The 27,161-nt window shown below is 43.7% G+C and overlaps 1 protein-coding gene across 49 annotated transcripts in view; it reads right to left on the bottom strand.

Moving 5' to 3' along the window:
- Positions 1-27,161, bottom strand: part of MAGI1 (membrane associated guanylate kinase, WW and PDZ domain containing 1) — a 485,140-nt gene that overhangs the window by 116,471 nt on the left and 341,508 nt on the right. For 33 of the 49 annotated variants that reach the window (XM_083424561.1, XM_083424564.1, XM_083424559.1 and 30 more), the window contains 5 exons: positions 21,447-21,566; positions 9,816-10,022; positions 7,503-7,716; positions 5,127-5,209; positions 944-979 (listed from right to left, as the gene is read on the bottom strand). In XM_083424561.1, coding sequence (XP_083280687.1) covers positions 944-979; positions 5,127-5,209; positions 7,503-7,716; positions 9,816-10,022; positions 21,447-21,566 — 660 coding nt within the window. The remainder of the gene's footprint in view (positions 1-943; positions 980-5,126; positions 5,210-7,502; positions 7,717-9,815; positions 10,023-21,446; positions 21,567-27,161) is intronic. The other 16 variants (XM_083424577.1, XM_083424567.1, XM_083424562.1 and 13 more) reach the window with 3 other exon arrangements.

The raw sequence follows: 27,161 nt of genomic DNA on the forward strand, positions 1-27,161 counted from the left end.
CGATGATGGCATCATAACCATGCCAGCTGCAGGTCTAGTCTAGCTCGTCAGGGTGAGAAATGGCCATGCTCTGAAAATAGAACCAGGCTTGTAATCCAGATTCTGCCTAATTTCTGGAATCGGTTCTGGATTCTTAATTCCCAATGCTAAGAGCAAGCTTGATGAAATATACAGAGTTCTGGCAGTTTCAGGTGCGGTTTAGGCCGTGTGGAACCACAGATACCCCCGCCCCCCAAAAAAGGTGGGTTCAAGAGAGGGCATGATACAAAGTTGAGTCATGGCAGAAAGCAATCTGTTATGCAAGCACTGGACCCTACACTATTATGGTGGCATTCCAGACTACTGTTAGATTCACAAATCAAGGACCCAACTTCAAATGCGAACTGAATATAAAAGCAATAGTGGTTAGCGTTAATGAGAAGTATATACACATGTCCTGTAGCACAGAAACACTTTCAAACAGTGAGTTGTATCCAACCAAGTCATTAAGTGAGTGGAATGACTCCTGTTTCTGCACTGGTGCTTCCATCTCCTTGTACATACACAACCCCAACTGCTCCAGGGGTTTCCCCAACAATACAGAGCAGATTTGGGGCAGAGCGAGGGGGCTTGCAGAAACAGAAGAGGGCGGAGAAGTTTACATTATGTGAGCTGAAGTCATTCTGCTTGTCCAATGACTTAGCCGGATTTGACCCAGAGTCATGTAGGGGGAAAAGGGTTGACGGCTCCACAACTCTACTGGACAGCAACAACCCTGCTTGAAAATGACATGCTTAAGCAAAAACAAGCAAACAAACAAAGAAAAGAAAACACCTTTGGATACGACTATGTTAGATCTTGCTTGAAATTAAAAGAAGAAAAAAGTGATACAAAGAAAAGGATGTTAAAGCAGTTAACGGTGCAGTCCAACCAACGGTGCAAAAATGAGAGATGGATGATTTACCTAGTTCACTGTCCAGTTCCTCCGTGTGTACCCCTTCTTCTCCAAAGGAAGAGCAGTAAGTGAGATAGAAAAAAATTAAAAGAAAAATTCAGACACCAGCACCAAGCAAGAAATTCCTTCCAGTATACAGCAGAACCAACACCAGGTTTTGTACCAGCCTAGCCCAAACCCATATGCCACGACACCTTAGTCTGGAGGGACACTGTGGCCACTGACAATAATACTGAAAATATTTATTTTTTTTTCATTCCAAAAGGCTAACAACATGGATCTGCTCTCCTCCCACCCCCTGGCTCAATGGGGGCCGTCTGGTCTTGTCAGTTTAATTTGCCAAATCTAGAACTTGGGCTTCCCATTCATTTTCGTCTAAGATGACTCTGCCTGCATATCCCTTTTGGAAAGTCCTTGTGACTAGGCAGAGCTCCAGTGCTTAACTCAGAGCCCTTGCACATGCAAGGAATTGGAGCCTCAAAAGGAAAGCTGGTGTACCTTCAACTATTACATTATCTAAATTAAACGACCACTTCTTTTGTCCCCAAATAATTAACAACTAAACCCCAGTCCAGTTTAGCTTGTTCTTAAAGAAGAGCAGAACTGCATTAGAATGAATTGAGACTGCTCAGGGCCCATGCTCATAGGTTGGTGAACCCATCCAGCTACCTTTTCAAAGCCAAATAAATGGATAATATTAAGCTGGTTATTCAGGTGTGCTTCAAGAGTTCGATATACGTGTTGATTGCTGCATATTGGACTTTGGTCCTACTCTAGAAACTACATGCCTCAAGTATAAAGTCCTACTTTATACTTTATGGTTGCATTAAGGGACAACCACTTGCAGAGAGCTTCTATTAAATAAAGCGCAATTTAATCATCCATTTACTTATTGCATACCATTTCCATCTGCTAACAATGTTATGAATGACTGGGGATGTCATTTTGTCAAGAAACAAAATTGCAGCCAGCAAATGAAAGATGATAAAACTTGCAAGCAAATGATTGATAAAAGAATAATGGATTCGGTTTAGCACAAGTCAGCCAGAGAATCTCAGAATTTCTCCAAACATGAGATACGACAACGTAAAAATATTGTTAATTGTTCCAGATTTGTATTTTGTGGTTAGATTAATTCAAAACTGGTAATAGATAGCTGCCATATGACAGACAGTGAATGCATCCAAAAATTATGTCCAGTTATATATTTTTCTAATGGTTATACCTGTAAAAATGACCTGCATGATTTTTAAACACTTGTCCAAGTTGGAGGGCCCAAATAACATACTTTTTCATATGTAACAACCCAGAGCAAATTCCTGGCACATCTAGCTCAAAGATCTCAAGGAGTATCACTGGGAAACACCAGTGAGAACCAGGGTCAGTCAGAGGAGACCACAGTGGACTAGCTGAACTACTGCAGGATTCACCAACCTGTTGCCCCGCAGATGTTTTGGACTACAATTCTGATCAGCCCCAGTCAGCACAGGTTGCAGTCCAAGACATCAGCACAGCACCAGATTTGCAAAGGCTGAACTACTGGGCCTGGTTCAATATAAAGCATAATCACATCTTTATATACTCATATGCGTAAACCATGCAAAGTTACCAGTGTTATTTCACTGAGGTCACATTCCCATACTCAAAGTTGGAAATAATAATCATTTAAAAAAGAATTTCCCTTCATTTGCTCCACAGGACATCCTTCACAATTTAAAAAGAAGAAAATCACGGTGCACATCAAAATAAAGTAACGGTTAAGTATTTTGACATTTATACCCCCTGCCGATGCATGTATTCATTAGCTACCCAACAGGCTGCAGAAAGTACATTTGCTGAATAAAGGAGTTGCCGTACAATCACACGTCTACTCATTAAAAATTATAATACTGGGATATATTAATTGTGCCTATTTGCTGGAGTTCACCACCTATTTGTTACCCTAATTTTGAAATGGGAATGGCCGATTTGTGCAAGAGGACAGGAGACGTCAATGCCGAGGTAAGCCCAACTGAATTCAGAAGGACTTGCTCCGAGGGAAGGGAGCACAGGGCTGCAGCCTTGAGGCTTCTCATAAAAATGTGGTCTGGAGGCTGGGGTTAAAGAAACTACTTAGCGTAGGGCAACGTGGGGAGTGCATTATTTGGAGGGACACCTCCCACACACAGGCTGGTGTAATACAAATTTCAGTATAACAGAAATGCTTCTTAAAAAGCCATTTTGGAAACAAACTCAAAAAAATTGCAATTGCTAGTTTCTGAAGAACAACTGTTAATGCATCGATCAGCTACGGGCCAGGCTAGATGTGAGAGTAGCAGTATCATTTCTGTTTGTTCAGAAGCCTGTTGGAGTTATGTATTAATAGGGTTGAGAGCAGGGCCAGCTCACCCATGAGGCAAGTTGAGGCGACTGCCTCAGGCGGCGGTCAATGTTCCACTTGTTCCTCATGTGGATCTTCCCTGATCCCTTCTTCCCCGGGGACACCATTTTGGGGTCCACTCCAGGTGTCAAAATGTATTGGGCTGGCCCTGGCTGTAAGGGTCTAATTTTAAGCTTCAATGGTACATGCAGTTGAGCCTTCCTCACCTGCAGGTCACTCTCCCAGGTCACTTTTGCCCCAGCGCTGCCTTAATACCTGATTCATATGAGGATGGGGAAGTGTATGAATAACTGTGCTTGCCACCATCAACTCTAGGTAAAGGTAAAGGGACCCCTGACCATTAGGTCCAGTCGTGGCCGACTCTGGGTTGCGGCGCTCATCTTGCTTTATTGGCTGAGGGAGCCGGCGTACAGCTTTCGGGTCATGTGGCCAGCATGACTAAGCCGCTTCTGGCGAACCAGAGCAGAGCACGGAAACGCCATTTGCCTTCCTGCCGGAGCGGTACCTCTTTATCTACTTGCACTTTGATGTGCTTTCGAACTGCTAGGTTGGCAGGAGCAGGGACCGAGCAACAGGAGCTCACCCTGTCGCGGGGATTCGAACCGCCGACCTTCTGATCGGCAAGTCCTAGGCTCTGTGGTTTAACCCACAGCGCCACCCGCGTTGCCACCATCAACTCTAGTTTGGTCCTAACGCATAGCAATTTGACCTACAAGTTAAGTTGAGGGCATTTAACCATTTTGTTTCATTTTGTTTTAAAATGAACTTAAGAATCAGGCATGTGTTGCTGCCCCTTTCATTTTCTCTCAGCTTTCTACCTGTTGTTGTTTTTTAAATTGCTGTTACATACCCCATTTTCTTCTCCCAAGTTAAATTAAAGTAGCCGGGTCTCTTGAGTTGGAAACTGGCTGGCATCCTGAAGCTCTCAAGGGGTGCAAATATCAAATCTGATTTATTATTTCAATAACTGCTGGGAAATAACACTGCAAGAATGGAGTAACATATATATACACACACCTTTTATTTTCACTAAGATAAGCAATAATGACCATTGGATCAAAATGAAGTGATGAAGCTGCAATATCCCATACACTGCATTATACAGTGACTTAAGACTAATTGTAGGATTCTATAAGGATGGAATTAAATTGTCTTTTCCTTTTTTTCTTCTTCTTCAATGGCTTCACCAAAGAGTAATTTCCAAAGCAGGAGAACTGTAGCTATGATTTTAGCTGCTGCTGCTTCTTTTAAAAAAGTAATAATAACCAGCTCAGAAAAGCTGCAAGGTGATTATAGTGGAAAAATCATAGAAGGGACTTAAGGGTCATCTAGTCCAACCCCCTGCAATGCAGGAATCTCCGCTAAATCATCCAAGACGGATGACCATCCAACCTCTGCTTAAAAACCTCCAAGGAAAAACAGCAAGCTGAGCTCGCTGAATTGGACAATTGCTGAGGATGCTTCTTCTGCTAATGCCATTGTAGCTAAGTCTGCCTTCAGAGTCTCTATAGAGGACAGAATTCTATAGCTGAGGGGATATACAAACATTATGACACCTAGAACTTAGGAAGATTCTGTCCTGCATGTTGCCATTTTAAAAATGCTTCTGGTACACATAGCACATACCAGCAAGGGAAATCTGTACCAAGGACATAGTTTAGCATCCCCGCACACCTGCATTATGATACAAATCTGGGCCCCACTGAAGCAGCTGTGTGATTTTGAGAGGAGAATCCAGTTCCACTCATTCCTTTGCAACCTTAAGTTAGGCAAAATGCTTTCCAGATTTCATTTCAGCGTTTACTCCCTTACCGTCATCTTCACATTCTTCTAGAGGCTTTTGCTGTTTGTTCAGGCACCGTGGGTCTAGCCAAGACGTCGTTTTAGTGTTATGGCTGCAAACCAAAAAGAAAAGGAAAAAAGAAAAAGAGACCTTTGTTAAAAATAAAGTATCAGTGACAGAAAAATAGCCTGTGGCCACCACTTTGACTCATCTGAGCTAAATCCATTTTCATTTAGAACGGAGCATAAAAATTAAACTTTCTAAGACATGGCTTCCAGTCTAGTCTCTGAAAATACATGGAGAAAAGGGAAACGATGATATTTGAAGATGCAATGGTGGTGGGCCCATTTGGATGGACGTAGGTCCTCATAGACTGTGTTCCTGAATGATCTGGGGCAAATCTTTCCTCTTACAGACCACTTGAAAATTAATGAGGGATGAGATAGAATTGTAGAGTTGGAAGGGACCAGTTCACACCCCCCCCCCACAATGCAATAATCTTTTGCCCAACGTGGGGCTCGAACCCACAACCCTGAGATTAAGAGTCTCATGATCTATCCGAGCTCTAAGACGTAGGTCGGATTAAAGGAATGCCTTTTACACTGATAAGGCATTACTGAAAAGTGCCAGGACCAGAGCTAGCAATGTGCACATGGCACTCCTCTGAGCTGGCTGGCACTGTATGATAGGCCAGATGTAAACACGGCCCTTCAATGATCCTGCTCTCCCTACCCCAGTGGTGTGGCTAGCTGCTCGGGTGCCCGATTCAGCGCATACGTCCTGCAGCTGGGGGCGGGGCGAGCCAAGGCAGGGCATGTTGCGTGGAGCCTCTCCACAGCCTCCCCCTCAGCTGTAGGGCGGCTGAGGCAGTAGGCAGACGCATGCCCCACGCTGCTTGAAAAAGCAGCACGGAGCTTGCAGGCAGTCCGCCCACCGCCTCCCCCTCAGGAAAGACGCGTGGCTCAGGCACCCTGCAGGCCCCACGGTGTGGCACCCAGTGCCCCCCATCTCACTTAGCTACCAGTAGTGTAGGAAGGTGGGTGTGGTGAGTGAAGGAATTATGTTTTTTTTTCAAAAAAAAAAAAGTGTCATGAGCCTATTTTTTTTAAAAAAAAAACCCCAACATATTTTTGCCATTTGTCACCCCCTCAGTGATAACACTCGGGGCAGCCCGCACCCCCCCTTCCTACGCCACTGCCCTACCCCCACCAATCCACCTGGTCACCTTTCTGACACATCTAAAGGCATGGCATTCTAATTCTTGCAGCGGATACATCATTCACCTCCTTTCCTTTCAGTAACCTCGATGGCTCAAACACGGCCCCCGCTGACAAACAGGGTACATAGCATTCCTGTTCCAGTATCACTTTAAATAGCATGGCACAGTTTCTTCCGCAAGTCTCAAAGGGGGTTTGCAACACAACCTAACCCTCCTCTGAAATTATGTGGGAGCATGTACCTTTGAAGACTTCACTACTAAACAGCAGACTCATTCTCAAAGGATGGGCTTCACAATCCCTGCCATAGATTATTGGCGATATGAAAGCTGGAGTGGAAGGTCGCTGTTTCACACACTACTTTACCCACCCTCGCAATACAGAAGGCAAAAACCGTTTTAATTCTTTTGTGCACTCCAGGGCAATTAATCTCTAACTGGTAAACCGGGGCATAGAAGTCCAGCAAGCAAGTCAAATTAACAATAATGGAGTAAAAGGGGTCTGCCAAGGTACAAAACATTTTATGTCCCAAGGGGATAAAGGGATTTTTATACAGTATTTGGATAGCCTTCAGAAGTGAGAAAACAAGATGCTTCTAAGACAAACGGTGGCAGAACTTCACAAGGTTCTGGGCCTTGTGATGAATGAGAAGCCAATGTTTTAGCTTGCCACGCTATGATTTGTCTACTATTGAGGGAAATGATGACTAGGTTTTGAGAAGTGCAATGCATTACCGTCTACTGCCAAACTGTTGATGCTTTGACCTGCCAGAGAATTTAACAGGGGCTCACTTAGCTTCTGGTTTGTTTGGCAAAACAGTTTGATTGCTGCAGACAATAGTGTTTCCTAAATAAATTCCTCAACAATTATGCTTTTGTTTTCAGAATAAGCACGAATGAGTTACGGTTAAACTGCATTTCAATGTGTGGAGGTTAGTAGAATGACATTCAGTGCAATGCCCTTCTAAGTCGCAAGTGAGGGAAACCTGCAGGCCCCAGGAAAAAGGCAGCCCTTAGCCCTCCTTTGCCTAACTCCTTGCCACTTCCAGCACCACCACCAACCAGTAGAAGAAAGCCCCAAAGGCTGCCTGCGCTGTGGCTAGCTTGGCCTCAAAAATGGTGCAAAGGTTCAACCCCTCTCTTGTTTATCTGCAAGTACAAAGAACACACAAGAAAATGATCTCTTTACTCTATAAAGTAGACTTCTCCATTTTCTGTATAGGCCATCTCCCAGTTTTCAGGCAGAGGACCCAAGTTTTCCTCTGCACAAGGAGGTAGGTATTGAGGGAGCTTCTGAGAAGGTTCCGTGGTGGGAACAGTGGTGATACTGCTATTATTCACAGATGGGGGAGCCGAATCTCTTGTGCTGTGTGTATTGTGCTCGTCTTGTTCACCAGAGTCTGCTGCAGAAGGACACACAGAGAGAGAGAGAATTAGACATAGTGATTATTAGTCAGTGGTACATTACTATTTTCACCCTGCTTGCTTCCATAATTGTTTGAGACACTTCGTAAAAAAAACATGCAAGCTGGATCCACCAAGCTGGATCCGTTTCTTAAGTAACCAGTGAGTAACAAAGATCATTCAGAAATGGAGGCATATACCGTATATACTCGAGTATAAGCCGACCCAAATATAAGCCGAGGCACCTAAAAAAAAAACTGGGAAAACTTACTGACTTGAGAATAAGCAGGTTCACCACACCACAAACCTGGTGGTGGGGGCAGCGGCGGAGGAAGAACAAGCAGCCCAAAAGGGCTGCTTTCAGGCTGCTGGTTCCTTCGCCACCGCCTCCAGTGGCAAAGGTGGAGGAGGAGGAAGGAGCAGCCCAAAAGGACCCTCACTCGAGTATAAGCCAAGGGGGGGCTTTTTCAGCATAAAAAATGTGCTGAAAAAGTCGGCTTATACTCGAGTATATACGGTAATTACTGTATAGTTTGTAATTATATGCCTGTCTTGTCCTGTTGTTTTCACCTTGTCTGTTTTATTTATTTTAATCCATATTTCTTACTGGGTTGTTACAAACCATACAGGAATTTTGCAAAGGGGGGGGGGGGTTAAAAATGGAAGCATGTCACATTGGAAAGATCAGGTTTTAATACCATGTAGCCCATCTGACTGACCTAACACACAGGGCTACTTGACCAACCCACAGATGAGATACACATTTAATTGTTCTACAGCATGGGTAGGCAAACTAAGGCCCAGGGGCCGGATCCAGCCCAATTGCCTTCTAAATCTGGCCCACAGACGGTCCAGGAATCAGCATGTTCTTACATGAGTAGAATGTGTGTTTTTATTTAAAATGTGTCTCTGGGTTATTTGTGGGTTACAGTCTGGCCCCCCACAAGGTCTTAGGGACAGTGGACTGGCCCCCTGCTGAAAAAGTTTGCTGACCCCTGTGCTAGAGGAAAGATGGGGGGACACATCAACAGAGGAAGGGACTAGGCTCATTATCATAATGCTAAACAGTGGTTTACTATTACATCCAGATGCAGCCTATGGCAAAGTTGCTTCTTGCAAACAAGCAAAGGTGCAAGTTCCCAAAATGAAGATCGGGGCCACTGCACTCCTCTTCCAGTCTTGCTGCTACTGCACTAGAATAATAGAATCATAGGACTGTAGTGCTGGAAGTGACCCTGAGGGTCATCTAGTCCAACCCCCTGAAATGCAGGAATCTCAACTAAAACATACACGACAGACAGCCCCCCAACTTCTGCTTAAAACTCTTCAAGGAAGGAGAGTCCACCACCTCCATAGGTGTCGAACATCTCTTACATGATTGCAGCCACATAAAATGCCCAATGAAAATTCAAGTCCTATTTAATGTGACCTCAATCAATTAAACATACATTCTGGTCCAAACCATGTTCACTCAGAAATCCCACTGCTTTCTGCAGTACTTGTTTCCAAAGATGTGTGCTTAGGATCATAAGACCCTGCAGATCTCCTAAATATTTTGCCCTTTATTTAATCAATGGCAGGATATTTTTAATATCTAACTCTCAAAGTAAGGGATCTGAAGTCAGCTGATTCCTGCAACAGGTTCCTCAACTGATAAAGGAATAGAAAGCAGGGATGAGAAAAACACAGCCGTTTCAGCTAGGAGCCAACTTCCGATTGCTATTTTAGCCTATCTGATAGCTAAAAAGTCCAGAGATCGCACAGGCAGCTACCTGAATTTCTTTTCACATGCTCTGCCAAAAGCTGCGGTTCAAAGCCTTAACTGTCAAGTCAAAGAAATGGGTTCTGCTAAGATCACACTCATTCATATTGTTAACACGGGAAAATTCCCAACAGTAATAACTACAGACTTTTGTTGAGGGGAAGGGGGGAAGCAGCAAACGGTGAGCAGTGCATCCCTCAGATGCTAAAGATTTTGTGAATATGTATGCGCAGTAATTTTCTTGAGAAGCACCACCAATTTACACATCCCAATTCCTTCCCCCACCCCCGCCCATTGGTCTCCTCCTTCTTATACAAAGGCAAGCAAATAATTTACCTGTAAAGCTACTGTTCATTTCAGGGACATCATCTTCCTCTTCATTCTCCGTATGCACTATGCCAGCATTTTGCATATCATTGTAAGACTTGGTTCGCTTGGGGGTCGACTGCTTGGAGCCGGACTGGAGGTTTTGCAAAGCATCAGTATTATTCACTTTCCCACTGAGGGGTTGGCTGGGAGGCTTGGGTGTTCCATAGTAGTTACCTAGGCAACAGAAAGACATTTGCGTGTTTGTTTGCTTTTGCAGATTTCGTGTCATTAAATATTTCTTCTCTCTTTTCTCTCCCACCACCACCACTCCCCTCCTCAGCTCCACCCGCCATAATCAAAGCCATTTCTCGTTCATAGCTAACAGGAACAAATATTGTCCACACACACCCCCTCCCTGCCCACCAACTGAAAGAAAAAGCATTCAAAAGATGTCGGCTGTTTTACCTTCGTGAAACTTATTCATGTTTGAATTTTAAAACCAAAGAACCAAAGCCTGCCTTTTTGAGGTGCACCAAGCGTACAAGGACTAAAACAAAAGAAGACTGTGGTGAATTGGGGGCGGCGGGGGGGGGGGGGGGAGGCCTTCATCTCATTACATTTGAATTTCAATTAGTAGCTTTGAAACACACACACACACACACACACACACACAGACGGAAGCACCCACATAATGCTGTGCCAGATTGAGAGTGAACCCTGCATGAAATAAATAAAAAAACCCTCAGTTCTTAACATCACCCAGAAAAGCGAAGTAAGACTAGCATGACCTGCTTTAATAGGCATCCTCAATGGGTAGCAGTTAAACATTTTTTTTTTTATTTTTTAAAATAAGGGGCTGTTCAAAAAAAAGGATAACTTTGCCAAAAGAAAAGGGGAACGGCAACACGTGGCCTCTGCTTTGCCAAGGCAGGCTTTTGGCTTGTCTAGGTCAGGGAGAATAGGGACCAAAGGCATCCAAGACACACATTTTTGGAGGCACACCCACCGGACATGTGTGCTCCACACACACACACACAGACACAATTACTTGGACACTGCAAACAAAACCTACATCAGAGCAGATTTACCGGGGAGGTTCTCCAAAGTCAAGCATACAGAGTGCCAATCCTTAAACTTAGGCCACCATTGGACCTACAATTTTAAGGATTGGTCCCTGGGAAGAGGGATTGTACCACTCTGGGAAGATGGTCAAACCACTCTGGGAACTGTAACTCTGTGAGGGTGGGGGGTAGGGGGCCTTAACAAATGACAGGACTCTTTGGAGGAAGGCATGACTATTAAAGTGAAGTAAGAATGCTTTTAATGCAGGGTGTGGATGTGGCCTTAGATCAGGCATCTCCAACCTTCGGCCCTCCAGATGTTTTGGACTACAATGCCCATCATCCCTGACCACTGGTCCTGTTAGCTAGGGATCATGGGAGTTGTAGGCCAAAACATCTGGAGGGCCGCAGGTTGCCTGCCTTAGATCCTTCAGGGAACAGGCATGGGTGGAGAGACAAGGCTTTGCAGCCTCCTCCAGAGACATGTCATGTAACACGTGTGTGTCACGTGTGACGTCATGTGCGCACAATGAGGTGTCTGCCCCCCCCCCGATGTTGGGTGGAACTCAGCGCGCATCCATATATAAAATCCCAGTTCCATATTGTTTTACTTTCTGACCTTCGTCACAGTCCCCTCCGCCCCACCGCAAAGAATCCTGGGAAATGTAGTTTAACCCTCACAGAGCTATAACTCTCAGCACCTTTAACAAACTGCAGTTCCCAGGATTCTTTGGTGGGGAGGAAGAGAGGTGTGGTTTATATATACAGCATGTACGCAAACCAGTGTTTGCTCACACACTTTGGCCACACACTCTCTTGTTTAAAGCTAACAAGTGTTAACATTGGTGAAGATGTGATACACTTTCCCCCCAAAAGGAAAGAAATGAAACTCATGTGAGACAACATGAGGTCAGAGGTAGAGTGGGGGTCCAATCTTTTGCAGGATTCCTTTCCACGTACGTACAAAATTTAAGCCCAGTTGAAGATGTGAGGGGAATGAGTACAAGCCTGATTTCCCTGTACAGACCTTCACTGAACCCGGGACCAAAGATTAATACAAACAGCACAGAGGAGTTAAAGAGTCAGGTTTAAAAGTTATTAGAAATATCTACTGTACAAGCAGAAGTTCATTGTTTGGAAGAACTATAGTTGTCTCAATAAAACCCTTTAGCAGATCCAGGACTTTGCTAATAGAGTAAGGGGATACAGTGGTACCTCAGGTTACATACGCTTCAGGTTACATACGCTTCAGGTTACAGACTCTGCTAACCCAGAAATAGTGCTTCAGGTTAAGAACTTTGCTTCAGGATAAGAACAGAAATCTTGCTCCGGTGGCGTGGCAGCAGCGAGAGGCCCCATTAGCTGGTTCAGGTTAAGAACAGTTTCAGGTTAAGAACGGACCTCCGGAACGAATTAAGTACTTAACCCAAGGTACCACTGTATCCTGATACAGGCGAGGATTTGTAATATTGCCTGGTTTTACTGCTGCCAGAGTTTTAGGTGAACAAGATCTACTGCACAATGTTGCATGGTGCTGCTGTGCTTCAGCTCTGAATTAACCTCTTAGTTGCGTAACTAAGTCAAAATCAAGCTATCAGCTCCGGATAATTTTCACATATGAAAGGAGTCCAGTCTGGGATAGAATGCTTCATTTTGCCACATATGTTGAAAAACCATCAGCACAGAGATGGATTGTATCTGGTGCATTCTTTTCTCTTCCCACTCCTTTTTCCTTGTGTATCTATCGTGTCCACTAGTTTGTGAGCCTGCAAGCAGGGACTGTCTTATGCTTTAATATATTCACAGTGTTCTGAAAATGTTACGGAGTATTAATAAGGTGTGTGTTTTTAACAACAGCAAACACATTGTTCTTATCACATTTATCTTCTTTCCTTTCTATAATGAGCTTAGGACGACATAAAGGACTCCCCCTGTTTACTCTCACAACTCACCATGTGAGCTTGGCCAGGATAAATAAGATATAGTGTTCGAGAGTTATGACCTAGCAGAGATTTGAACCCAGGTCCCAGGCCAACACTCTGCTCAGTTCCACACCACATTGGCTCTAACATCTTAGAGAAATTCAGAATTCCAGGCTCAGGCCATGGGAGGAAGTTTATTTCCAAGTTTCCGTGGGGTGGAGGTGGCTGTGGGGCAACAGCCCCAATCTGCTTTTAAAGGACGGTTCCAAATCTCAATGTGCCCCGTTCAAATCTCTGTAATGAAGCATAAAGTTTTCATCTCCACAGGAGGAGCAGCACCTTTAACTCATCCTTCATTTTGAATCTTGAATGCACATACATGCATTATTGATACAAAGGAAACAACTTATTCTACTAAAAGCCTTAATGGGAATAAGGAAGGTACGGCAGACCCACTTTTTATTAGAGAAGGTATTTCTGTGCTCTATATAAAGCCAGAAAAAGCAGGGGGTGGGGGTGGGGAGAGGGAAGGAAGGAAGGAAGGAAGGAAGGAAGGAAGGAAGGAAGGAGAGAGGGAAGAACCAACACTTCATTGATCTTTTCTTTGCTCTGTTTTATAGAGGAGACTGAGGCTGACAAGCCTGTTGGAAAAAAAATCTCCAAGCAGGCTTCTCCTAAAATGGCATAATCCCTCTAGTGCTGCTCTCATTCAGCTCCCATATGTTTCAACAGGACTCTGAAGCTGTAGTTAACAAACGGGTTGGTATCCAAAGCAGTGAGTTTTCCACAGTAGATTTCCTCTCCACTGTACCCTCCACTGCATTCATTGTTCAAATTTCAAAACAAGTTTTCAAAATGGTATGATGCAATGGTAACAAGAGGTTGGGAAGTCTGCTCCAGAGAAGCGGACACGGAGCAATGGATCCAAACTACAAGAAAGAAGATTCCACCTAAACATTAGGAAGAACTTCCTGACAGTAAGAGCTGTTCGACAGTGGAATTTGCTGCCAAGGAGTGTGGTGGAGTCTCCTTCTTTGGAGGTCTTTAAGCAGAGGCTTGACAACCATATGTCAGGAGTGCTGTGATGGTGTTTCCTGCTTGGCACGGGGTTGGCCCTTGTGGTCTCTTCCAACTCTATGATTCTATGATACATCCCGATTCCCATTCCTGGGCTGGGTTGAACAAATGAAATTTAGAATACTCCCAACACAAGATTCCTAGCTTACTCCACAAATTCCTACTGCTAGATTTGCAGTCAAACATGTTGTTGTTGCTGCTGCTGCTGTTCAGTTCTGGGTTCCATTTTGGTCACCACTGAAGTTCTGCAACCTGTAACCCCACAGACGTTTTAGGAATGTCAGAAGCACCTTTTGCATCATAATTCAACATCACGGAAAAATAGACGAGGATCCAACCAGAGCGTAAGAGCATAAGCGGTATGCTTCCCTTTCAAAAGAGGGAACGAAGTTAACCTGGCTTCAGTCAGCAGCAGTAATTAAAGGTTAAGTTTGGTTTTCTAACAAGGTGGAGACACAAATGTCAAAACAGATGCCAAATGTTTCACTGCCGTGTGTATATGTCACCGACTGCAAGAAGAAATACACAGCAAAGCCTTGATAACCTTCTCGGAGGCAGTCTATTCTGTTTCTTTTTTCTCGATAATCATCTAACTGGTGGAATAGTTATCATGCTTCAGCCTCCGTTAAAGGCTAGCTCCTTTTCAGGTATTCATCCCTTTTCAGGTATTCATTTTTATAGGAGGGTGGTGGGGAAATAAAATGGAAGCTTATGGGGCGGGGGGGAGGAGCAATAAATACGTAAAATTAAAATGGCATGGAAATGTAAAAAGGTAAAGGTAAATGGCCCCTGGATGCAAGGACAGGTTAAAACTGGCTAGGGGGCAATTCTATCACTCATAATTGAAACATTCCTATTTTGCTAACTTTGACTATCCGGCAGCTAAAATGCTGAGCTGATCCAGAGGCCTGCTGTATGGGATGAATGTTGATGGGAATGCTATCCTGATTCCAAAGCCTCCTCCATTGTATCCCATTTGTTCTTTTCACCTCCTAATAATGTAAATTGCCTCAGTCAACCACTTAAGAAGCACAAGTACCACCCTATGATTTAGCACAACACACCCACTGCAAATAAGGAGAACAGTCAAAGCAAAGCGCATGTAGAACAAATCAACCTGCCGTCTGGAGACCTACTCATTCAAAGCTAAGAAAAGAGCAAGGGGGAGGAAGGGGGAGGAGAGAAAAGGCATTCAAGGAAACACAGCACTACAGTGGTACCTCGGGTTACAAACACTTCAGCTTAAAAACTCCGCTAACCCAGAAGTAGTACCTCGGGTTAAGAACTTTACCTCAGGATGAGAACAGAAATCGTGTAGCGGCAGCACAGCGACAGCGGGAGGCCCCATTAGGTTAAGTGGTACCTCAGGTTAAGAACAGTTTCAGGTTAAGAACGGACCTCTAGAACGAATTAAGTTCTTAATCCGAGGTAACATTGTACTTGGAGGGGGGAACCCAATAAAAATGCCCAATCAATATCTAATCATTCTCTTGGTTTGTATTTGCATTTCACTGTGGATGCAAAAGTGATTTTATTTATTTAAACAAATTTATTAAAATCGTTTGGATGCCACCTTTTATTTCACAGAAATGCTAAAGCAGTTTACAGAAATAATACAACAGGCAGCATATAAGAAAACATAACACAAAAACCGTATTAATGAAGCAGAAATATTATTATTGTCATTTATTATAATAATAAGTTACATGTATGGACCGCTGCCCTTCATCCGTAGCTCTGAGAGCAGTTTGCAACGTGAAAATACAATATAGAAATAAAACATTATGAACTGTAGTAGCCAGAAAAGCCAAGAACTGATACGGTCAGAAAAACCTCAGGTATCAAGATAAGTTTTTAATTGTTGGCAGAAGCATCTAACAGTTGGAGCCCATTCCGCATCTGCCGCAATTTAGTGATAAAGTTAAAATGCCTTTGATACTATTTTTTGTTTTATTTTATTTTAGGTCATTTATGTACCTGTAGCACCTGACATATAAAATAGATCTAAGTGGTGTGGGATGAGTCTAAAAAGACAAATATGAAGCCTCAATGCAAATTTATGCAATGCTAATAAATATATACAGGTATCAGTAAGAGAACTTCTAATGTGCCTTCCCAGGCACCTCCTCTCATGCTCTTGGCTCTCCCTCAGAACTCAGCCCACGCACCCTGGTTCTCAGCCAGAGCCCAAAGAAACCCACAAGTCACCCCAAAATCTCTCTCGACAAAGAACCTTTTGGCCTCATCCTAGTCTCTCATTGTAGGCTGCCCACAGCAATCAATGAGTCGCACTCCTCACACTCAAGTTCCAGGCTACAGAGGGGTGTTTGTTTCATGGCAAATAGGACTCCGTCCACTGATACTTCTTTCTCCAGCCTTTGAACACCTTTTCTCTTCCAGCTGCGCATTGTTGCGACTCTACTGGGAAGTCCGCACCCATGATTCATATGGTAATACAGCGGTTCCCAAAGTATGTCAGGGACAAGCTTGCTTGACTGAGCTTCTTCAACCAAGAGCAACAAAAAAACAGACCCACAACATCTTACATCTGACCATTTGCACAGCAGTTTCTAGCCATATGCATCCAGCCAAAGTTCAACTAGATTCAAGCGACAACAAAGGAGATCATAGCATAGGACACACATGGGGTGGTTCACACGTAACACTAGACCAGGGATTTAATACTGTGTCCAGGGTCAGGAATCTGTGAGCTTCCAGGCGTTGCTGAGACTCGCAAGTTCCTTCCAGCCCCAACCAATATCAATGGGCAAGAATGATGGAAGCTGGAGTCCGGAAACTTCTGGAAGCCGAAAGATTCCCCTGTGCTACGCTGGACCAAATGGACATGTGCCCCTCCCTTCTTCAATGCCTGGATAGCAATTCAGAAACATTTGATGAGCAGGTGTGTAGAACCATTAATACAGGTATCATAGGAGGGACCAGAAAATAATGTTTTTATTTGTAACCTGCCCATCTAACTGGGTGGCCCCAGGCACTCTGGGTCCAACGTATATAAAACATAGTAAGTGATGTGGCATCATTACATCAACATTTTCTCTACACTGCAAAGGACAATCAGTTAACTGTCGGGGTGGGAAAAACTCCACTCATGTAACGTTTGGTTCCAGCCAAAGATAATTTGTAAGGTTTTGATGGAGTAGAAAATTGTTTACCATCTGTTTGATTGGTTGCTGTGTTGCAGGACTGTAATTTATCAAAAGTTAGTGAGTGGATTAGATTTCACAATTTACCCTTTGACGCCTTTTACACAGATCCACATTTATTGTTACCCTTTAGGCTCCTTTGGATAAGGCGAAGTTACCTTAGTTCCCCAAATATTATCTCAGGAATCCGCAGACCATTAAATTATAGCCCAAATAACAGCGCTGCAGAGAGCAGCATTCAGCTTTCTAACAACGCAGAATCATAATAGCTCCTTTCTCACGGCGGGTGGAACGAGTGGCCTTCAGTGGACAAAATGAAATCTCAACAATGCATTCATCATAACTTCAACTTTCTGAAATTAAAAGGCCACTGCCAACCCTTGTCAAGGACAAATTGCATCGTGTTGGAAATAAGTTGAAAAGTAATAAAGAGCAAAGAAATAATAATCACCAACACCTTTTAAAAGTAGAACTTACACAACACTGATGTTATTTCAAAAAGAAAACTATCAAGAAGAGGAAGAGTTTGGATTTGATATCCCACTTTATCACTACCTGAAGGAGTCTCAAAGCGGCTAACATTCTCCTTTCCCTTCCTCCCCCACAACAAACACTCTGTGAGGTGAGTGGAGCTGAGAGACTTCAGAGAAGTGTGACTAGCCCAAGGTCACCCAGCAGCTGCATGTGGAGGAGCGGGGACGCGAACCCGGTTCACCAGATTACGAGTCCACCGCTCTTAACCACTACACCACACTGGCATTGCCTAAAAAAGTTTTAAAAGAGCATAAGCATAAGGAGAAAATAAAATACTCCACTGCAAGTAGATCTTGGTGCTCTAATGGGGTTAAAGGGCCATTTGGATTACAGTGGTACCTCGGGTTAAGAACTTAATTCGTTCTGGAGGTCTGTAACCCGAAACATCTGTAACCTGAAGCGTATGTAACCTGAGGTACCACTGTACTGAGTTGATCTGTTGTATAGAAACATTAGTAAGTACATCTTACGCTATGAATGGAAACTAATTGCTCTGCTCCTGACAAAACCGCTCACCTTCCCAGGGGGGCAGAGTTGCAGGCTGGCCATGAGCACTCTCTGTGTACAGCAGGGGACATGGTGATGCCACCCACGTCATTGGGAGTCCCGGCTGCGTCACAACCCACGGCCAACCAATCTGGTCAACCGGGGGATGTGGCTCACCTGATTTAAACATCCGCGCAGCCGGGGCTCAGTCTCCTTTTCTCCTCCTGCGTCAGATCTCCCGCCCTCCCGCCATATTTTTGTGCATTCACCATCTTGGCCTTGCTATGGACTGCGATTGGTCGCCTGTTGCGGGGGCCAGGTAGGAATTTTCCCACTTGGCAAATTGGCACCAGCCACATGGTTTTCACCTGCCTTGTAGCAATCGTCACAACTTTGTAAGGTTTGGCGGTTAGGCATTGGTAAACCTGGTTTATGGGAGGGGAGGTTGTGACCTTCACCTGCCCCCCTCTTTAAGGGTATTCCGTTAATGGGATCCGGGGTGTGTGGATCCTGTCCGAAGCCCGGGTATGGGCTAGGGCCATGCCACGACCCCATCGGTGATCCTGGGGGAGCTCGCACTTGATGCGCATCAACAGAGCTCCCCCTACTGGTGCTTGACCCTTATGAGACTACCTGCATGGTGGGCAGGAGTCAGATATAATCGGTTCAGTTCCAATGCCTAAGCCAATACCGCTCACATCTGTAACCAATAAAGTCGTGGCCTTAATTATCCCATTATCCGAAAATATTGGAGTCCGTGTGTTTCATTATCTAAGAAATTGGGTGGGGCATGGGGCCTCGCCTTGCTGTATATGCCACACCTACAACCATCTTTGTTCTGAGTCCTGGAAGACCTGCTCCCTGGCCTGCAGGATTTTCCCACCTAGCCTGGGAGGGTGGGGTCCTCATCAATTCAGCTACAAAGGCTCAGTTATTGGGCTGGGGTATTGTGTTTTTTTTTAGGGCGGGGGTTGTTGGGGAAGGGCTGTTGCTGTTATTGATATTAATTTTTGTATCTTTATCTTAGATCTGATTATGATTTATGTGGAAATTATTCAGTTTGATTGTGTATATATAAACAAAGGACCTATCCACATGATGCTGACACAACTCCACTAGGCAATAAAATTAAAGAACAACAGCCCCCCATCTCTGTTCTTCCCTCTCTCCCTCCCCCCTCTTTCCCCCCAATTGTACTTTTCAACTATTAAACCCCTCAATGGCCCAAGTAGCTGACTGTCTCTCCTGATAGCAGCCTGTCCGTGTCCTAAGATCTGTCAGAGAAAGCTTCTACATGCTATGTTTCAATGAAAGAGCAAGCCTTCTCTGTTATGATACCATAACTGTATCATAACAGCTGTATCTCAGCTGTGTAGTCTCTCTGACGGTGGTTTACTGCTTTGCCAGTATTTCCACAGTTGTTATATTTTATAGTTGTGTATTTGGCCTTGCTTTGTACACTACCTTGGCATCAAACTGATGAACGAGAGAGCCTAAAAAAAATCTTTTAAATGGTAAATAAAAAAAACAATAAACTATCTGAGGACTCCTCCATTATTTGCAAAGAATAGGAAAAACTCAGAGCACACAATTGAACATTTGTATGCATATAGCTTCATGTGTAAACATGAAAACTGGAGTGAGTCGGTTTAGGGGTTGTCTGCAAGTATTTTCAAAGTTCCATAAATTGGGAATTCAGGCCTGAATTTTTTTATTAATAAAAAAATAATGAGCATGAGGTTCTGAAACACAATGGAACCCTTGACTAATATTCCTAAGGCAACTGAGTTGTTAATTGCTTCCGAACAGAACTAAATCTTCATTGTTCAAAATGTATGACTTCTTGTTGTTTTAAAAGGCCACCTTATTACATTTTGAACAGACCTCGACAGAAGTAATTAAAGATAACTTCTCCCTCTCCTTGACAAATCTATGCTTCATGCCCAGAGGATGAATCATAGCATCTTAAAATACTCTTAAATGAAATAAACTTGGACAGGGTGGTACTTTGCTGTGATACAAAGAAGCCTTGAGTGACTTGACAAAAATCTAAAATGCATTTCTAAAAGGCTGCAGTTGTCAAACTAGCCTGCAGCACCATTAACAAACCAATACAGTGGTGCCTCGCAAGACAAAAAGAATCCATGAGTCTCTTCATCTAGCGACTTGCGAAGCAAGCCCATTAGCGGATTAGCGCTATTAGCAGCTATTAAAGGCTTAAGGGATTAGTGGATTAGCTGCTAAAAGGCTATTAGCAGTTTAGTGCCTTAGAAAAAGGGGGTGGGGAGCGAAAAAAAAAACCCAGGAATCGCAAGACATTTTTGTCTTGCGAAGCAAGTCCATAGCAAATTTGTCCTACGAAGCACCTCCAAAACAGAAAACCCTTTCGTCTAGCGGGTTTTCCGTCTTGCGAGGCATTCGTCTTGCGGGGCACCACTGTACATCCAAAGTGGTTAGTGCAGCATCCGCCCAGGCAACCCAAAATAAGTAAATAAATAATGAAAGCAATAGGTCTTCATTAACTTCAGCAGGCATTTGGATGGGACTGAATGTCAAAGTTGCCAGAGCTCTTATTGATGAACCCACACAGGCATATTTGCAGGATCTCTGTGGGCTGCCTGCCTATACGTAACAAGGCTCAATTCAAAGTGTTAATGCTGGCATGCTTGACTTGAATAACTTGGGGCCTAGTATTTGAGGGAACACATCTCAACCCTGCAAATTAGCCAATCTAGATCATGAAATGGGGGGCGGGAGGCGGGGGGACAGTATACTCAATGATGGCTGTGCAGTGACATAAGACAGGGTCTTCTCTATAGTGGCCCTCTGAATGTGGATCTCCCTCTCCTTAGAAGTGTGGATGGCCCCTACACTTTTGGGCTTCTTATGCCTGATAAGAACTCTTTGCTCATGCAGCCCTGAGGGGAATTTGTTGTTGTTGTTGTTGTTTGCCCTGAGGGGAAGTTGTTATTGTTGTTGTTGAAAGATTTAATATTATTCTCATGTTGCACTGCAGCTGTTTGCATAGAAACATCCCTCTTTTATTGCTGCTTTTTAATAATTTCCTAATCTGTTTATTGTTGTGAATTGGGTTCTGTTTTGTGCCACGTTTCGAAATTGCCCTGGGATCTATCTTTGATGAAGAATGGTAAAAAATACAATACAATACAATACAATACAATACAATACAATACAATACAATACAACACAACACAATCCTCAGCATTGCCATGTTAATTCCTACCTTTCAAAACACTGTTTTAAAGCTTTTAAAGGGGGTGGGATTGAAATGGTGCCATTATAATAATAAAAAGCAAGCGGTGGCCCTAAGTTTCCCAAAGAAGTTCCTCAAGCATTTCTAGAAGCTGTCCTTCATCACGGGCATCTCGTTGAGCCCACATTACTACGACATACCTTCATAGGTTCCCACTTCAAGAAGAGTCCCACTTTTCTCAAGCTCAAGAAACTCCTGCACAGTCAGAAAGTTATAGTCCACACCAGGCACTTCTCCTTCTCGTGGAGGACGTGTTGTGCCTAAGGGGAGACAAAAAAGGGTAACAAAAATGACTTTTCAGGCTTCCTTACCACCATCAGGACGAAACAAGTATCATCATATCAAGACAGTACTGAGGGAAATGGAACCACGATCTTCTGGGGAAAGAGGCCACGTACCAAAGGAAAAACACAAAGTAAAGCAGCACCATACATGAGTGTCTGCAACAGCAACCATCCCACACCAAGCACAGTGCAGAGTCTAGCAGTGCCTTAAAAGATTTGCATTTTTTAAAAATGGCATAAGCTCGTAGCAGCGGGTGATGCATTTGCTGGAAACTGGATCTGTTGTCCCTGTGGATCCTACTGCCTGAGGCAGTTGCTTCACCTTGCCTCATGGGTGGTCCGGCCCTGGCTCTGGTCCAGGTGTCTGAAGATACGTTTTAACTGAATCCATTTCTGGCCTTTGAAGGGAAGCACTATGCAAATTCTCACCAATCCCATATCCTCTCCAAGTCAACTTATACTGGGGAATTTGGGTGAAAACTCTCTTTATTCGATTTCACAAAGCTTTCCTCAACAACCCAGAACTTGCATGAAATATTTATTGGCATCCACCCCCACATTTTCCATCTGTCTTTTTATGACAATTACTAACGTTTTATCATCCTTCTCTGCCTTTGTTTACATTACATCAACACATCTGTCAAAACTGCAGACTAATTTTCTGAGGCATTTGAATAGTTCTACTTGTTTCAAGCCATTGCTCTTAATTTTCTGGGGATGCTGAAATCTGAATGTTGCAGAGGCCCTTTGCTATCAACGTGGGGTGGTCTGCTAAAACACTCTGTAAGAATTATGAATTCAGATGGGCTTAGATAATAATGGGCTGGACCTAAAAGAACACAAATGGAAGGGGAGGCTGGAAGATGAGCTGTTTCTCACTGAAAGTGCTTCTTCGTTCCTCCTTAGTTTTAAAAAATAATTCCTCCCCCTTCCCTCTTGACATCCCAGACCACCCCATTCAGCAGGAACCCCTCATCCTTAGGAGAGTCTTTCTAGGGAGGAAGAAGGGGTGCAAAATTCACCTCCCATGCCTCCTCCCAGTGTTTCTTTGGATCCAACCCATTAAATATAACTAAGGGAAAGCTATTGTATTTTTCGCTCTATAGGACTCACTTTTTCCCTCCTAAAAAGTAAAGGAAAATGTGTGTGCGTCTTATGGAGCAAATGCAGGCTGCACAGCTATCGCTGATGCCAGAACAGAAGAGGGAGAGCTGTGCAGGAATCCCTCTTGCTGTTCTGGCTTCAGGGATAGCATCGCAAAGCCTCTTCAACAACATTTGATTCAGAATTCCCCCCCCCCCCTTTTCCTCCTCTAAAAACTAGGTGCGTCTTATAGAGCGAAAAATATGGTAAGTGCATCCATCTGCCATTAATTTCAGTGGAAGAGCTACACATATTAGTTTTCTCTACATACAACCAAAATACATGCACACCACATCCTTCAGGGGAGGGGAAATTCACAAACCAAGGCAGAGTATACTTGCTCTGTTACTGAGATACAACTGTAGGGCTTTAAAGTTTCCATGTTCTACTTCAGCAATGAGTGCTCAAAGCAAAAACAAGCACATCTGAATCAGATGGAGTTTGTTCTTGGGGGCACAAATTAAGTCCATTGCTCATCCAGGATGCTCAGAGAACAAAGAGTTGCCCAGGATGTTGATTTATTCATTCACACTTAGGATGACCCATTGCATCTCATCTGGCTTTTCACTTGTGCTCTGAAGATAAACGCACCTAGAAGAGCCTTGTAACGTCAAGGAGCTAGTAACTTAAAACATACCAATTTCCACTGCAGCCTAAGATATAGTATCACTGGCAAGTCCCTCTCATTTTGTGGGATCAACGGGGCTGCAAAAGCCCACATTCTGCAATTTTGCATAGCGCAAGGATTACTCTCGGCTTCACTGCATCTAAGCAAATGTTCCCAACGACAATTCAGAAAGGTAGTAAAGAAAACAAGGGGCAAGGGAATTCCTGCCTCCGCTTTTCTGTAGCGAAATGACAGGCTGCCGGCTGGACACACGCCTGACAGATGGCATTTCAAAGGGTTTTTATGAACCATCTGGGGTGTACACAATGACTACAAACCACACTTACTACCAACTCAGGAGGGTTTTCCTGTTCAATGTTATTTAAGAGGAGACACAGAAAAACAGGCAAACCAAATTCAGTCTCTTTTCCCCTGCAATCTTTGCATCAGCAATAAGTTCACCCTTTGCTGAGTTCCTGAATAGGGAAAAACCCAAATTTCGCTATTAATTTGTAAAGAACAGTGTCAGAGGCCACCACTCTACCTACTCTGCAAGGTTTTGAGATAAAAACCAGTTGAGCAACTGATTTCACACAATCAGTTTCTTTTTATGGAGCAGTTTTGTCAAAGAGAAATTCCAGTTTCGAGTTTTCCTTTCAGCAAAAACCTATCTCAAATGCACGTAAATTAATAGGGAATTTAGTAGAGAAATTAAAACATCAGATATTGAAGAAAAGAAAAGCACTTAGAATGCTCAGTGAGGCATTTTGCAAAATTTTGAAACCGCTTGAATGATAAAACTTTGAATAAGAACATGTTCCCAAGCAAAAGTAACTTTGTTAAAAAGCTAACCACTTGAAAGGACTCCTAAATTAGACCTCAGTCAGAAAGTTATTCTGAAAAATCAGAGCTCTTGCTCACTGTCTCTCTCTCTGCTCTTTCCCAGCTATGCTCTTCTTTTGTTGTGCAAGGTTTCCTGTTGGGTTGCTTAATAAAAGTTGACACCCTGAGGCTAAATTAATCAGAAACTTGCTTACTGTAATATTAGAACAACACTTCCAGAAGCCTGCATTCAGTCACCTCAATTACTTTTGCATTATATTAAAACAATTATCTGATATTGCACCACAATTAAAGCATATAAACAGTCTTCAGAACGCAGTTTAGGGATGTGAATGAACAAATGAGAACAGTTAGAGAATTTACGATGGGACAGTTGGGACAAGTTTTCAGGTCTTCATAAACCATGCTGTGATCCTGGCTTATTTTACCGGTTCATGGGTAGGCAAACTAAGACGCGTGGGCTGGATCCGGCCCACTCGCCTTCCAAATCCAGCCTGCGGACTGTCCGGGAATCAGCGTGCTTTTACATGAGTAGAATGTGTCCTTTTATTTAAAATGCATCTCTGGGTTATTTGTGGGGCCTGCCTGGTGTTTTTACATGAGTAGAATATGTGCTTAAAAATAAATATGTGAGGCATAGGAATTCATATATATATATTTCAAAATATAGTCTGGCCCCCCCACAAGGTCTGAGGGACAGTGGACCGGCCCCCTGCTGAAAAGGTTTGCTGACCTCTGTACTGGTTTGTCACCTGACATTAATCCAGAGTTTCCCAGCAGAGATTTAACAGGGGACTTCAGCCAGTGTGGTGTAGTGGTTAAGAGCGGTGGACTTGTAATCTGGTGAACCGGGTTCGCGTCTCCGCTCCTCCACATGCAGCTGCTGGGTGACCTTGGGCTAGTCACACTTCTCTGAAGTCTCTCAGCCTCACTCACCTCACAGAGTGTTTGTTGTGGGGGAGGAAGGGAAAGGAGAATGTTAGCCGCTTTGAGACTCCTTCGGGTAGTGATAAAGCGGGATATCAAATCCAAACTCCTCCTCCTCCTCCTCCTCCTCCTCTTCTTCTTCTTCTTCTTCTTCTTCTTCTTCGCTCCAAAGAACCAAAAAGGAGGAGGGGAGGAAGGGAACTTGGTCCCAGCCCTTGTTTCTGGCTTCATAAACCACATGGATACGAAGCCTCAAAAGATCATCTGAACTGGGCCTGTATTTGTAAAATATTGTAAACATTCCCAGCTCTTTGGGGTGAACCCAGTACCTAAAGTCTTCCAGGTAATCTAGGAGTCAGCTTACTTTAACCTGCAAAAACAGGGCTCCTTTGAGAGGAAGTGCAGGATATAAATTTAATAATTGTGCTGCAATCTGAAGCCACTCTGCCAATATGTGTATGGATGTTGGGAGGTCCTCCTACTGGAAACCTGGAAGCCATAACCCAAAATAAGCCAGGCAAATTTTAAGAAGATCAACTCGGATAGACACATACACATTTCTTGAATCAGTTGGTCTTTCCTGGGGATCAACCTTTGCCATTACGGCTATAACGTACACATGACTACTTAAAAACTAGTTATTAAAGAATGGGGGTGGGGAGAAGTGAATGATACTCTATCAAATACATTTTCTTAAGCAGAAGAAAATTAAAGGCAGGAGTGTCTTTTACCCAGATGAAAGACAAAGGTGATTTATTTTGGGGGGGAGGGGAGGTCCTAACAATAATCCTCTGGAAAAAATCTTTGTGTCCTTGGGTCTTCAATGTGGTACCACAGTACACCCCCCTGAAACTCACTTTTGGTGCCCACCAAGGGCCCATTCCAATCCATCTGTGTGCTTTTAAATATACATTTTTAACAATCCTTTTACCTTTGGCTGTGGTCGGTAGAGTGAATTGATTTGGATGACGGCAATTTAAACTAGTAAGGTTTGCATTCTCAAGCTGGGTAGAAGAATGGTAAATGGATGTGTATTGTCTATTATCTCCCAGGAGACCTTATGCCAAAATATGCAGACCTCGAAAACTATAAAGTAAAATTTTTACATATAGTGGAGTTGGGTGTGTCTCCCTACTGATTTCTTTGAATCAGTGACACAGTTGTACTCATCCAACTTGGAATCATCTGAGAGCGTTCCATCGCATCTCCGCTTGGATATTATGTTCTTGTGGTTCTGAAAATCTTCAACAGCTCAGGGGATCCTGTATCATTTAAAGGTCACCCTCTTCAGCCATGTCATCTGATAATCTGGAAAGACTGCCTTACCTCTTTTGCATCTGTCACCTAAATCACAGTTAAATGGTAGGCAAGGGAGAAAGAGAGCTCTGCAGATCTGCTGACGGCAACACGAAAATGGAACAGACAGAGACAACCTGCTCCATATTTCCAGAAAAGGCAACCTGATTAGTGGCCAGGCACAAGTATGAACTAATTACCTGTGACACATAATCAGAACTATCCCAATAAACTGTGGCAAAACCCTGAAAAATGCACCCAGCTCCAACACCTCTACACAGAATTCTTGACAACACTGACTGTGTGCCTAACAACCCAAAGATGTTGCATTGCTGAGCCAGTTTTTACCCCAAGGGTCAGCAAATTTTTTCAGCAGGGGGTTGGTCCACTGTCCCTCAGACCTTGTGGGGGCCCGGACTATATGGGGGGGGGGGTGAACAAATTCCTATGCCCCACAAATAACTCAGAGATACATTTTAAATAAAAGCACACATTCTACTCATCTAAAAACACACTGATTCCCGGACCACCTGCGGGCCGGTTTTAGAAGGCAATTGGGCTGGATCCAGCCCCCGGGCCTTAGTTTGCCTACCCATGTTTTACCTTGTTGAAAGGACTCAACATTACAACAGACATCTGCAAAAAAAAACAAAAAATCGAAATCTAAGACATCTCAATAACTAAAAATAGTGCTCCTTATGCAGGAGAGACACGGGGCACAGGTGGTGCTGTGGTCTAAACCACAGAGCCTAGGG

Source organism: Podarcis tiliguerta, assembly GCF_965153285.1.
Source record: "Podarcis tiliguerta genome assembly, chromosome: 2".
Taxonomy (NCBI): domain Eukaryota; kingdom Metazoa; phylum Chordata; class Lepidosauria; order Squamata; family Lacertidae; genus Podarcis; species Podarcis tiliguerta.